Below are 15,266 nucleotides of genomic sequence, written 5' to 3' on the forward strand. Positions count from 1 at the left end.
AGAAAAATAATGCAGGAGACATTCTAAAAAAAAAAAATTAAAAACCTGGTCGCTATGCCCCCCCACCCATGATGATACCTGGATACACCACTAGTGGGTCCTACCAGACATGTTCCAAAATAACACCTTCCTGAAATTCAGAGAAATCACCTGTCTTCTCTGTGGATCAACTAAGAATCCCAGGAAAGCATATGATATTTATCTGATACTGAGGAACTTGTGATTACACCGTGTCAACTTACAGTGGGTGGACAAAATAGTGGAAACACTTGTGACAAGAGTTAAAGGTATGTGCTAATGTGGCATTGGGTTACCCTTTGCTTTTAAAATAGTTTGTATATGGAAAAGTTCTACATGGAAAAGATTCAAATAGATCATGAACTGTCTTAAGAGGAATATTGGACCTTTCTTCAGGGAGTAGTGTTTCTAGCTCCTTGAATAATGGTTGGGGTGAAATCTGCTTTTCACTCTCCTCTCTTCAAATATGCCCACTGTGGCTCAGTAACATTTAAGTGTAATAGATTTGCAGTCCACTAGAGATGCTTAGCCTTTGTTTCATGCTCCTCAAACCAAGATTGGATACATCTGGCTGTGTGTATATTGTAGTGTTATCATCTTGTTCACTCAGAATATCAAGGTAATCGTGCACTACCCTGTTCGGGATGATGATAAGACCTAAAAATACCAAGCTATTTCTGCCAAAACCATTGTCAATCCTCTTCCATGTGTGATGGTTCGCACACGACAGTCCAGATGATGCACTTCCACATGATGATGCACATCACTTCCTTTGGAAAATGCCAAAGGAAGTGATGATTCATCTGAAGCATATGTCTGATCAAGTGTCCAGTTTTTATGCTCTTTACACCATTGCATCTTCTTTCTAGCATTAGTATCAGTAATGCGTTTCTTGGCAATAGCTGCTCTGCATAAATTTCAGCTTTATGAAGTTCCCACCAAACTCTTGCTAGAAACTGGATTGCTAAGACTCACATTAAGTTTTGCAGTTATTTTTGAGGCAGTAGTTTTATCTGCATGGGCTACACTCCTTTTCAATGTCTGATGGTCTTTTTCAGTCAGCTTTGATTTTCTGCTGCAATTCATACTATTAAATTTTGTTTTTCTGTACTTGGTGAACGTAGCATCACTTTTGATGTAGTTGCTCTGTGCACATTAAGCAAATCAGCAGTTTTAGTCACTGATGCTCCTGTTCAACATGCACTAACAATTTGAGCTCTTTGGAATCCAGAAAGGTTTGCCAACTTTCTTCACATCTTTTTATATAACCTCTAAATAAACATCAGCTTTTTATCATCTTTGCTTTATAGTACTACCTGCAAGAAACAAAAAAAAAATTACTGCATGTTCATAAATACATCATACAGCCATTATGAAAACTATTACTTTTATAGCCGACCGGGCTACCGAGTGGGTAAAGTACCTGCCCGGCAACCCAAAGGTCGCGGGTTCGATTCCCGCCTCGGGCTTGGATCAAAGTACTACAAAAACCTTGGGAGGTGCAATATGGCCACAGACGCCGATGCGCCAACAACTACCAAATCAAAAAAAAAAAAAAAAAAAATTTTATATCAGGTTTCCATTATTTTGTCCACCCCCCTGCACATTTTATACCATATCTGTTGATACCATTTGCAACAGGTTTCTAATTTTTTGACCAGTGAATGTATATATCTAGTTTTCCTGAAAATCAAATTACCAACTATGGCTATTTCATGTGGGACCAGCACTTTATGCTCTTGGCAGTTCTGCTGTTCTGTCTAATTCACAAGTTGTTGTTTGTTTGTTATTTGGTTTTTAGGAGCATTAGCAAGTAAGGCCATATTGCTCCGGGGATATGCGGTGGTCATTCCCTGACCTTTACACATCCTCCATATTTGGTGAGCACGAGCTCAAACTCCAGTCTAATCAAGAAGCATGTGCTACGCACTGTTGCTCGTACCCACCTGGCTATGGAGGTGCCAATTCACAAGTGCAGGTTCTAATATTTAGTTGGGATGCTGAGAGTTAGTTAAATAACGCAATACTATAAAGGATTGCTGGAATATTTCAAGACAGTAGGGGAAATAAACCAATTTATACTCTTTATCTGCATTTAATTTCAGTCAGTGGGAGAGACCTTCTGATCTCATTGAAGAACTGAACACCGACTCCTTGGTGTTTTGGGCTTAGTCCAAGCCTTAATACCAAGGATTCTGTATTTACTGGGCTGGGCAGAAAGTCTCTCCATGATAGAAGTTGAATGCAGGTAAAGGGGTACAAATTTGAATTTGACAAATAACCTACTTAACCTACTGAACGTTATACATAGATTGTTATTAGATGGGGGGGTGTCTTGTATATCGGTATTAATGTTGTAATAGTTATGGTTAGTTGTGTGATGGCACTAGGGGTTCCCCCATCTCAGCTAATTATGGTAGTATGGGATGAGGCTGAGTTAGTCAGTCTGAAGTGAGGGTAGTATGGTTTTTTCCATCCAACAAACAGAAAATCAACCACAGAACACATCCTATTTACAGACAGTATACTCAGAGCAATATGGCCTTAGTTACCAATGCTCTTAAAACTCTATTATAACAACAACATAAAACAACCGCTTTATAAAAAATATTTTTGACATAAATAAAAATAACTAACTTACAGGAATAAAGATTTATATGGCAATAAAAGCATAGTTTTTATTAAAGAAATTATAATTATTTGAATGGAATTTATATATAGCTGTAAACATTGACAAGAAACATACAATGCACACATCATTTTCAGTTGCTTTGATACACCGTGACGAGAACCTTTTGTCTGCCACTGTGGACTAATAATAGATTTAATTAGCTTCAATTTTGAGAAACTTTATGCATAGGCAAGTGCTGTTCGTAAGGTCAGTAAAATATCTAACATTACACATATAATTAGGAATGTATTGCTCATATTTTTGCCATAAGAGCTTAGTGTATTAAATCTTTCTCAGTAAGTAGAAAAGATTGTCACAGAGGTCCATTCTGTTTATCTTAGTGATCAGTATTGGAATGGACTTGTAAATTCATGTGAATGGCTGTCTTCTGGTAGTTTTCTCTGATTATATTAAAATTCTGTAGTTCATGATTTTCAATCTGTTCAAACTGCTCCTTCAGGGAAACATGAATGGTGTCCATTGTAAGTTAGAAAAACTGTTTTCCTCCAGTTTTTGCTTTAGTGATTTGAATTGCTGCTCATCATCAGACACTTTCTGTCCATGCTTTTGTGCAGATTCTTGAGAGGAAATCGGTGTTAAGAGATTCTGCAATCTCTTTTGATGGTGGCATCCACAGTTGTAACAAAAACTAGCACTACATTTGACAGGTGTGTGTTTTTTTTTTTTTTTGTTAGTTGTTGGCGCATCGGCTTCTGCGGCCATATTGCACCTCCCAAGGGTTTTGATTTTCTACTCTGATCCAAGCCCGAGGCGGGATTTGAACCCGCGACCTTTGGGTTGCCAGGCAGGCACTTTACCCACCCGGCTAGCCCGGTTGGCATTTGACAGGTGTGAACGTTTTGATTTCTGCAAAAAGAAAAAAAAAAGTTCATTGGTTTTTTGAATTCTACATGGAATATATCAACATTTCTTCTTTTTTTTTTAATTGGTTGCAATATTTCTGTATGCATTTTTTCTAACACCTTTTATGTTCAAAAAAAATAAAAATATAATTATAAAATCATAAAATATAAAGATGAAGCCATTAGTCTCTTTCATTTTCAAGTTTAAAAATTGTTAAATGTGCAAAACTTAGAACTTGCACACTTGCATCATTATTTCGGCCTGCTATATATATATATATATATATATATATATATATAAATAGTTTAAAAAAATGTATATATATATTAAATGCTATTATTCACATCCATTTCCAAATTTTTTCAGAATTTATTTCAAATTTGTCACACCATGAAGCCTGTTTCTAAATCTCTATCCTGAGTGATTATCATTATAATTATAAGGAATGCAGAACTGGAATTTGGGGAGTACAATGTGTACAGAAAGGATAGACAGGATAGGAAGGGTGGAGGTGTTATGCTTTTAATTAAGAAAAACATAAAATCAAAAGAAGTGCACCCAGTTGAGTCAGTTTGGTGTGACATAAGCACTGCGAAAGCAAAAATAAGAGTAGGAGTGTGTTATAGGCCTAATGACTCGAATGAGTACAATGAACAATTGTACAGAGAAATAGAATGGGCTAGTAAATCAGAATGTCTTATAATGGGGGATTTTAACTTCCTAGATATTGACTGGAACTTGTGGGTTGGTCACACACACACTAGTCAGACTTTTGTGGATTTATTGGATGATTGTTTTCTGCAGGAGCATGTTCAAGAGGCAACCAGAGAGAGTAATACTCTTGATCTGGTTATCAGCAGTGATCATTCTTGTATTAAGAATTTGCAGATAAAGGAACCACTAGGTGGCAGTGATCACAGTGTACTGATGTGGGATTTACTTAAAGATTTAATTACCATCAGGGGTAAAGGAAAGGGTTTTTGCTTCCGTAAAGGTGAGAACAGTGGTCTCAAACAGTTTTTAAATTCCGTACATTGGGATCAACTGAAGATGTTACCAACAGTAAATTCTAAGTGGGAAGCATTCAAGGAATTAATCATGGATGCTACTAAAAGTTCATACCTATTAAGAAATATTGTTCAAGGTTTAGGCCTAAATGGTTATCAAATGAACTAATGAGACTTGTAACAGAGAAGAAAAATGCATGGGATGCATATAAATTATCAAGTGACTCAGAAGCCTATGGCATATATAATCTAGTCTGTAATCAGGTCACAAAGGAGGTTAGGCAGGCGAAGGCAGCTTACGAGAAATCTTTGGCAAAAGATGCTAAGAAAAACAGCAAGGATTTCTTTACTTATATAAACCCCAAAAGGAAGGGGATGAATCTGATTGGTCCACTTGACATCGATGGTTCGACTGTTGATGATCCTGCTCAGATAGCAAACAAACTGAATGAGTATTTTGCATCTACATTTACACGTGAGGAATTATTAAGGTTTGAAAATGGCAGAAGGTTATCAAATTGTAGGAGGGTACTTAATGATTTTGTAATAACTGAGAGTAAAGTGGAGGAGAAATTGTTGAAGTTAAATATAAGAAAAGCACCTGGGGTGGATGGGATCTATCCAGTTATATTAAAGGAGGTGGCAAAGCAACTAAGCAAACTTAGCCATAATTACGATAGCATCCTTGGACTCAGGGAAGGTTCCCACGGACTGGAGATGTGCAAATGTATCCCCAATTCACAAAGGGTGATCGAAGGGTGACACGAGTAATTACAGTCCAGTTAGGTTAACTTCTGTTCCAGGTAAAATAATGGAGTCACTGGTTAAAGATGCATTGCAGGATCATCTAGACAAGACTGCAGCAATAATTCAGACACAGCATGGGTTTGTTAAGGGAAAGTCTTGTCTGACACATTTGATTGGTTATTATGATGTGGTTACAAAGGAATTGGATGCAAAAAATAATTTTGATATCATATATTTGGATTTCAGGAAAGCTTTTGACACTGTTGTGCATGGAAGACTATTGTACAAATCAAAGCAGAATGGTATTAAGGGTAAGTTTTTACAATGGATAAAAGGATGGTTGAGTGGGGGAAGACAGAGGGTGGTAATTAATGGGTGCTGCTCTTCGTGGACTAATGTTATTAGTAGAGTCCCACAGGGTTCGGTGTTGAGTCCACTGTTGTTTCGTATATTTATCAATGATATTAATGAAGGTATATCAGGCTTAGTGTCGAAGTTTGCAGATGGTACAAAGGTTGGCACGGTTGTTAATGACAGTATTAGCAACAGGATCTAGAAAATTTGGGAAGATTGGCTGAGAAGTGGCAACTGAAGTTTAACATTGTTATGGGTACTGTATATGGGTAAAAGTAACCCCAGTGGAACATACCAACTGTGTGGTACTACACTTAGGGTGGTAGAAAATGAAAAATACCTTAGAGTAATTGTGCAGTCAGATATGAAGTTTTCTGAGCAATGCAGACAGGCTGCCAGGGCAGGTCATGGGGTTTTGTCAATAATAGGCAGGAATTTTTCAAGCAGGGAAAAGGAGGTGATTGTCCCTCTGTATAAAGCAATGGTCAGGCCACGCCTTGAGTACTGTGTACAGGTCTGGAGGCCTTATTTTAGGAAAGATGTAGATTTGCTTGAGCGTGTACAGAGAAGGGCAACAAGATTGGTGAGGGGAATGAAGGGATCCTCTTAACAAGAAAGGCTTAAGTTCTGGAAATTGTAGTGGCTGGAGACTAGGCAACTGCGAGGTGATCTGATTGAGGTGTATAAGGCCTTGAATGGGTTGAGCACGCTGAATGCTGATGGGATTCTTCCACTTGTTCAGATTACGAACCAAAGAGGGCATAAATTCAAATTGAGGAAAGACAGCTGTAGAATAGATGTGCGAAAATTTGCCTTTAGCCTGTGGGTGGTTATTTCCTGGAACTTCCATCTGTCGTGGAAGTTGATAGGTTGAATAAATTTAAGGAGAAACTGGACAGGCATTTGGAGGGAATGGTGTGATTTTTTTTTGGCTGATGCTGCATAAGCTCATGCACTTGCTTTCTTGCATCACATACCACTACTGCTACTACTACTATCATCTCTGTTTATTATTCAAAAATAGTAACTAATCTTTCATATGAGTCTTTTAAAAATATGTTATTCATGACCATTGAAACTGTTGATGCTTGTAGGTCACATGAGAGAGTTCTGTAAATAACTTTAGACTAGAAAGAAACACATTTCCAAGCTCTAATGTCAGTCAGTTCACCACGCTAACATTACTATAAGTTGAAAGTAGAAAAACATGTGGGAAGTGGGGGAGGGAGTATATCAAGTAAAAATTTGTCTATATATAGGAAGATACAGAAAATCACAGATACAGTGGAACAGATGGATTTCAAAGTCCTGTTATTTCTGTACCAAGACAAATACAGCCAGCAATTCCTCAAGACATTAACTTGTGATATCTACTGTCATATTTTGCATCATCTCACTGATAATATTTATTTAAAATGTCATTAAAATTTATAGTAATAGAATTAGAAATTTGAAGTCCATTAACTTACCTGCTAGTGGACCCATGTATTGATCCAAATGCTTTTAGTTTAATAACATATGAGTTTTCACACGGTCAGTGTGACTTTCCCGTTGAGTACTGCTTAATATCCAACAAATTTCTTAAAAATTATTGAGGTTCACAGTGCCCCCGTCACTTAGTGCTTATTGTATTTGCCTCTGTTGCACTGCCCTAAAAATGGCCCTGAGTATAATTACTGTATTTCAAATTAGATCCACTCAGAATCAAATCTAAATTACAAACAATTAATAGTATATAATTTTTTTCTGTAATTCAGCATATTCTGGAATCCCAAGGAAATGAATGTGCTGATCAGGTTGCCAAACATTCAGTAGATATTGACGTGGCTCATCATATCAGTTCCCAATATGGAAAGTTTATCATATGCATTGGGTATAAATATGGCACACCTGTACACAAATAACAAACTCTTGCAGATAAAACAATCTGCAATTTTGGGTATCCAGTAACTGCTCAAACTGTCACTGCAAGGACACATGTCATACTTAACTTACGTGTCTTGACCTGCTAAATGGGTTAATTAATTTAATTACCTTAATGTACTCACTTTATTTTAATGCTCAAAATTATAAGGGTGCTCTTATTGAGTGCCCACAATATCAGCAAGATGAAAATAGAACTTTATTATCTATTTCAAATATATAAGAATATTTGTCAAAGCAACATATCACTGCAAACAGAGTTAACCTTAATGAATTTTTTTTATATTTTCTTTTTTTTTTTTTTTTATATTTTCCTAGAAAGAATTAAGCTATTCAAGCCCTTGTAATCTGTTTAAAAAGTTACATTAATGCTATGCTTGATAGGATATAAGTGCAGTATGGTCATTGCTGCTACCATGCCATTAAATTTCAATAACAACAGCAACCAACTTCACAGATAGGACAACAGATTTGAGTCTGTTGTCACCATCAGGCTAGTACATTGTCTAGTATGATTCATCACTCCATAGAGAATGATTGCCACTGATTCCCAGTGTTGCTAGGTTCAGTGTGCTTTTCACAATGAGAGTCAATGGCACTTGTGGAAACATAGGTTTGTCTTTGGCTCTCAATTCAGGTTCTTTAGGGTCTGATAGCTAACTGAAGACATGCCAGCCGTTGCCAGTCAGTATTTTATGCCTACCACTTTGTCTCTTGAGGTTACTTTAGGATTTTTGTGTTTGTTTTTTTTTTTTTTTTTTTCAGCACTGCAATTTTGGTGCTTAGTCCTTGAGTTACTTTAGGATTTTTGTGTTTGTTTTTTTTTTTTTTTTTTTTTCAGCACTGCAATTTTGGTGCTGAGTCCTTGAGGATTAGATGCACAGACCACATGACATGTAACTATCATATAGCATACATGCATTTGAAGTGAATTCTGGGCTAAATGTTGATCATCTTTATAACCAAAATATTTGCATAATTTGTAGTCACACATGATTTTTTGCTATCAGAGGGATGTCCTGTGACTTTGTGGGATAGTTCATGTGAGGAGAATTTTTTAAATAGGTTTAATAATGCAAAAAAATGCTATCTCCTGAAAATTATTTGCACCTGATCTGTGACATTTCTATGTATTGAAAAGCAAATGTCACCAACAAGAATTTCGGTTATTTTATTGTTAATTCTTCTTTTGTTACTTTAAAAACTTTTTAATATTATCCTATTCATACTTTGATTTAATAAATTAATTTTATTATTAATCAAGTGATTCTTTGATATTAACAGCATCCATTGCCACCTTCTAATGAATTCAGAATTGGAATGAAGCTTGAAGCTTTAGATCCTCGTAACGTTACATCAACTTGCATAGCAACTGTAGTTGGAATTCAGGGACCTAGACTTCGGTTACGTTTGGATGGAGGAGACAACAAAAATGACTTTTGGAGGCTAGTAGACTCTTCTGAAATTCATCCTATTGGACATTGTGAAAAAAATGGTGGAATGTTACAACCACCATTAGGATTCCGAATGAATGCTTCTTCCTGGCCAATGTTTCTTTTAAAAACTTTAAATGGTGCAGAAATTGCTCCAGCAAAAATATTTAAAAAGGTTGGTTTCATTCTAAATAACTGAAAAATGTGACAAATTCCCAAAAGAACTAATGAAATTTTACACTAGTTCCATATTATATAATTTTATTAATTTTAAATCATTTAATAACTGATGATTACATATAATATTGTCAATTGGTTTTCTTTCCCTTTTCTGCAGATGTATAGTTAAAAAAAAAAAATGAAAACTAATTACTCTATCACTTCAGCATACTGAAATGTTAATTTCAGTATATCTCAAATTAACTCGAAACGTGCCAGCTGTGTGGTACTACATTCAGGATTGTGGAGAACGAAAAAGAACTGGTTGTAGTTGTGCAGACAGGCTGCCAGAGCCATGGGGTCTTGTCAATAATATACAGGAACGTCGCTGGCAAAGATGAGGTGATTATCCCATTGCATAAAGCAATGGTCAGGCCACACCTTGAGTACTGCATACAGGTCTGGAGGCCTCATTTTAGGAAGGATGTAGAGCTACTGGAATGAGTACAGAGAAGGGGAACAAAGGGGTGCTCTTACCAAGAAAGGCTTAAGTTCTGAAATTGCAGCACCTAGAGACTAGGAACCTGTGAGGTGATCTGATTGATGTGTATATGGCTCCAAATTGTTTGAGCAAGCTTAGTGCTGATGGGATTCAACTCTTGCTCAGATTACACACTTGAGGGGCATAAATTCAAATTGAGGAAAGACAGTTATGGAAATTTGCCTTTAGCCAGTGAGTGGTTGATCACTGAAACAAATTTCCATCTGTTATTATGAAAGTTTGATAGCTTAAATAAATTCAAGGAAGAACCTTCACAAAACTTTTGGAGTGAATTGAAAGGTGGTTTTTTTTTTTTTTTTTTTTTGGCTGATGCTATATAAGCTTGCTTTCTTAATTAAAATTTAACCAATTTTTTTTTCCCAAATTTCTAACCCATACAATACACAATGACAAAAAAAAAATTACGTTTTAAGCAAGTGTTTTTTTTTTTTTATATATATATATATATATAAGAAAATCTCATGTTGCATTTTTTTTTTTTTTTGCTAGGTTGCTGTCAGTGGACAAAATTGATTAAAAAGTTGTAAATGAAAAATGCACTGTTATTGAGAGCATTGTTTTTTAATAATTGTGTACTTTAAAATTATAGTATTAAGCAGCAGTTAGTATTGGCATATAGTGCAAGGAAGCCACAGGCTTTTGCTGCACAGGCCAAATAAAATAAAATAATAATAAATGAGTAAAAAAATAATAATTAAGTAAATAAAAATAAATAAATCAAAACTAATAAAAAATATAAAGAAAGATAAAAAAAAAAAAAGAATATATATAAAAAGGTAGATAAGAAAATTTACTGAATATGTCTTTCCCTCTTCACATAGGTAACTATGCAGTTGACCTTGAATTGCTTTAAACTGCCCACCTCAGCTACCAGCAAATCTAGCTTGTTTGAGTAATCAATAACTCACTGGCTAAAAGTAAATTTTCTACAGTCCAGTCTCAACCACTTCTTCCCTCTATAATTTGAATTTATGGCCCCTAGTTTTGGAATCCATTATAACAGGAAAATTTTGCCTTCGTTCATTTTACTATCTTCTCCCAGATGATAGTAAAATTATAGATCTCAATCAGATCCCCTCTATGGTGCCTGGTTTTCAAATTTTGTAGCCCACGTAATTGACTTTTGGCAATGCATGTTGCCAATCTTTGGATCCTTTCAAAGAAGGTCGGTCTTTTTTTTTAGATGGGATCGCCATAGACATAGTATTCAAAGTGCAGTCTTGCAATTGCCTTATACATTGGGATTATGACTTCCCTATATCTACAGGCTATTGGTTGATAAATCATTGATAGGCAAGTATGCTTTCTTAACCATCTGTTTACATTTCATATCTTCATATATGCCTGTACCATAATTCCAAGATCTCTTTCTTCCTCTACCATTTTTAAATCAAATTCAGGTGGTAGATGACTTTCATCAACCGGTGAAATACCACCACTTTGCTTATTGGAGGCTTGAAGTGGTGAAACCCATGTTTAGTCTCTAGAGCAAAGTTTCCGGCATCCCCCTCTCCCCATACTTCTCCTTCAACCCATGCATGGTACTAAGTACTATAGGTTTTGATACCTTTCGTGTTTGGGGTTTTCATAAAAAAAAAAAAAAAAAAAACCACTAAGTGTATAAGTTATTTTTGGTTTGCTATTACCCAGGTGTAAGACCTTTTACTGAATTAATGTTTATATCATCTGCAAATTTTGACATCACTCTCTCTTTCTCTCTTCATTGGTGTTTATGAAAATCAGAAACAGTGGTCCAAGAACTGATTTCTGGGGACCCTACTTGTGATTTTATGCCAAACTGAAGAATATCCATTAATCATAACTTCTGCTTTCTCCCTTGCAGCCTCTCTGCAATCTATCTTTGAATATTGCCAGTAATCACATGTTCCAGCTTATACAGTTGCCTCTCATGAGGGACTGAGCCAAATGCCTTCCTAAAATCTAAATAAACTATGTTTAAATTGTTCATGAGTAACTGTGTCAAAATAGCTAACCAGGTTAGTTAAACATTATTTTCCCTTAACAAAGCCATGCATGTTGTGCATGCGTGCACTTCAGAATGCCATTTCTGTCTAAAAGGAATCACTCCCATGTCCAGTGGTGCCCTTGTAATTAACTTAAATGATTCAATGCCTTCTTCAGAATTACTTAGTATATGCCATCAGCTCCAGGAGCCTTACTTGCCATTAAACTTGAAAGTTTTTCGAATAATTGTCTGTAATTTAAAATGCTTGATATACTTTAAAAATAAAATTTTGTTTGTGTCAGTTTCTTGTAACAATTTAGTACTTCCAAATGAGAGATGTTTACAGGAAATCCAATTTACAGTATACTGCATAAATAGGAAAAGGGGAGCAATTCAGTCATGTAATTATATGTCACATAATCTAACTACCACTGTAGCTGGGTAGTCATATGCCTGGGTTATATTCTGAATCAAACTATGGAAATTCAGTCCTCTCCTCCCCAAGGATGTTCAGCTTTAAATTTTATATTGCAGCAATATATTTGTATATTTTTGCAAGTTGCTACTTATAAAAATAAACGATTCATGAATTTGTGCACATTTTGTATTGAGTTTAGCAGGTTTTGTTATTCCAAATGTGATTTCATCCTTGATAAGAATTTTACAAGCTGTTGTTTGCAAAAATTTATAACTGAATATATCACAACTGATAAATACAATATCTGATTCTGCTCTCTCTGTCAGAGGAAATGTTAAGTTTTGCTGTATCTCATGTGCATTTAACATTTTGATTCATCAGTGTGAACTCATTTTAACATTAAAATGAGTTCACATTGAGGAACTCTGCTGCATGGAGCTCTCAAGGTCAAGAAACAAATGAATGAAGGCAATATCGCCAATATGTGAAGATTTAGTTTATAAATTCCCAACATTGACTCCTAACTTAATACATTCAACAATAAAATGTAATAATAAATTCAAGGGAGAACTAGACGAATTCTTGGAGGATACAGATGGAGGAACTGATGTTGGGTTTTTTTTTTTGCTAATGCTATATAAGCTTGCTTTCTTGCATCATTTGATGTTAATACTACTACAGCCCATGACATCCATCAAGTGATTTGTGAAATAAATGGTACGTGATTGAAAGTAAATGAATAACATTTCTGAATTGACTGTAAAACTGTATTGTGGTAGTACAGAGTAAAAACTGAACATTTACAGTAATTACTTTTGCATAATTGCTGTTGTTTATAAAAATTTAATCATTTAATTGAGAGAATATACCACAGAAGAAAATACAGTAGCTCAGCAGTCTACTCTTTGCCAACACCATTGAACTAGCTGGTTACAGCCTGTGAGGTATAGAATTTGTTTCTCTTAGTATTAGCAATGGCCACATGGTGCAAGGAAGCCTATAGCTTATTCTGCACTAGCCAAAAAAATAATAATAAAATAACATAATAAGAATAAAAATACCATAATAATAATAATAATAAGAAAATTTTGAAAAAAAAAATAAAGTAATAATAATTAATAAGAGAAAAGGAAATGGACAACCTGTGCATTTCCCTCCTTCCATAGGTAATTATCCAGCTGACCTTTGAATTTCCCCAAACTGTCAGCCTCTACCACCCATGTAGATAACTTATTCCACTAATTTATAACTTACTGGCTAAAATAAAACTTCCTACAGTCCAGTCTAAACATCTACCCCTGTAACTTGAAATTATGGCCCCTTGTTCTAGGATCATCTAGAACTGTGAAAATTTTGTCCTCGTTCGTTTTGCTTATGCCTCTCAGAGCCTTAAACACCTCAGTCAAGTCTCCTCTAAGGTGCCTAGTTTCCAAGCTCTGCAACCAACATATTCGAAGTCTTTCCTCATATGGATGCTCTTTTGTCGATCTCACAAGGTGAGTTGCCCATCTCTGGATCCTTTCAAGAAGCACAATGTCTTTCTTTAGGTGCAGTCTCCATACCTGAACACAGTATTCCAAGTGTGGTCTAACAATAGTCTTATACACTATATTATATAACAATAGTCGATAGGACACCATGAGCCTTCCTTGCAACCTGTCTACAATGCTCAGAGAATTTAGTCTGACTGTATCGTAACACCCAAGTCCCTTTCCTCCACTACCGGCTTTAGTTCAACTCCACCAAGTGTATAAGTTATTTTGGGATTACTGTTCCCCAGGTGTAATACCTTACACTTTGCTGGATTAAAGCATAGCCTTGAAGTCTATCTAGGTCATTCTGAAGAAGCTTTGCTTGGTGGCGATCATTAAATACTCTACCAATCTTTACATCATCTGCAACTTAGACATCACTCCTCTATCCCTTCATTGATGTCATTTATGAAAATCAAAAACAACGGTCCTAATACTGATCCTTGGGGAACCCTACTTCTTACATCAACTCAATCTGAGGAATAACCATTTATTACAATCCTTTGCCTCCTGTCCTGAAGCCATTCAGCTATCCATCTAAGGATTTTCCCTGTGATTCCAACCTGTTCCAGCTTATAAAGTAACTGCTCATGTGGGACAGTCATATGCTTTGCTGAAATCCAAATGAACAACGTCGAAATTATTCCCTAAGTCCAGCGCTTGAGTGACCCTGTCAAAATAGCTAACCAGATTAGTTAAACATGATTTTCCCTTTACAAAACCATGCTGAGTATCCTTCAGAATTCCATTTCTGTCTAAGTGATCCTGAATTCCACCCTTGATCTTTGCCTCCATCATTTTCTCTACTACTGAAATTAGACTAACCGGACGGTAATTTCCCACTTCATTCTTAGAAACTGCCCGTATGTATTAGAGATACATTGGCACTTTTCCAATCCAACGGAATCACTCCCGACTACAGTGATGCTCTCATAAGGTTCAATGCTCACTTGCTGCCTCCCTTAAGATTATAGGGTATATGCCATCAATCCCAGGAGCCTTAGTGGCCTGTGGGATCAAGTTTTTTCATTAAAGAAACGTGTGAAATTTCAACGTCATTAATTACATTTTTTTTCAACTTTGCTCCCATAATTTCTTATTGATGTAAAGGGGTTTTCTTCTGTAAATATCTATTCAAACTAACTGTTGAGTTCATCTGCAACTTCAGCTGGGGTATCTAATACTATCCCACGTCCATTACATAAGGGTCTGATTTGGTTTGTCCTCTTTGCATTTATATATGTGAAGAATTCCTTATTCTCTCTCTTTGCCAGCAATTTCTCATAATCTGCCTTTGCCAGCCTAATTTCTCTGTAGCACTATTGCAGATTAATTTGTAGCTGTTATAGGCTTCAGTACTTTTTATTGCTCTCTAACTTTTTCCATTCCGTCTTTTTCTGCTCAAGTAATCTGGCAACTTCATTATTCATCCAACTTGGAATCCTACTCGTGCAGTATTTTTTTAATGGTATGTATGTATTCAAGGCTTCTGTGATTAATGTTTCAAAGGTATACCATAATTCTATTGTATTCGCTCTCTGTCCGATATCTTCACAGTTAATAGAGGCCATGTAGTGTCTTAAGCCATCATAATTTCCTTTCCTGAAATTAT

The 15,266-nt window shown here is 35.8% G+C and overlaps 1 protein-coding gene across 3 annotated transcripts in view; it reads left to right on the plus strand.

Annotated features, from left to right (window-relative positions):
• Scm (Polycomb protein Scm) overlaps positions 1–15,266 on the plus strand; it is a 427,976-nt gene that overhangs the window by 168,292 nt on the left and 244,418 nt on the right. For all 3 annotated transcript variants that reach the window (XM_090370651.1, XM_090370653.1, XM_090370652.1), the window contains one exon: positions 8,869–9,192. In XM_090370651.1, coding sequence (XP_090226777.1) covers positions 8,869–9,192 — 324 coding nt within the window. The remainder of the gene's footprint in view (positions 1–8,868; positions 9,193–15,266) is intronic.

This window comes from Mastigoproctus giganteus, chromosome 3 (genome assembly GCF_048544385.1).
Source record: "Mastigoproctus giganteus isolate SK-2022 chromosome 3, ASM4854438v1, whole genome shotgun sequence".
Taxonomy (NCBI): Eukaryota; Metazoa; Arthropoda; class Arachnida; order Uropygi; family Thelyphonidae; genus Mastigoproctus; species Mastigoproctus giganteus.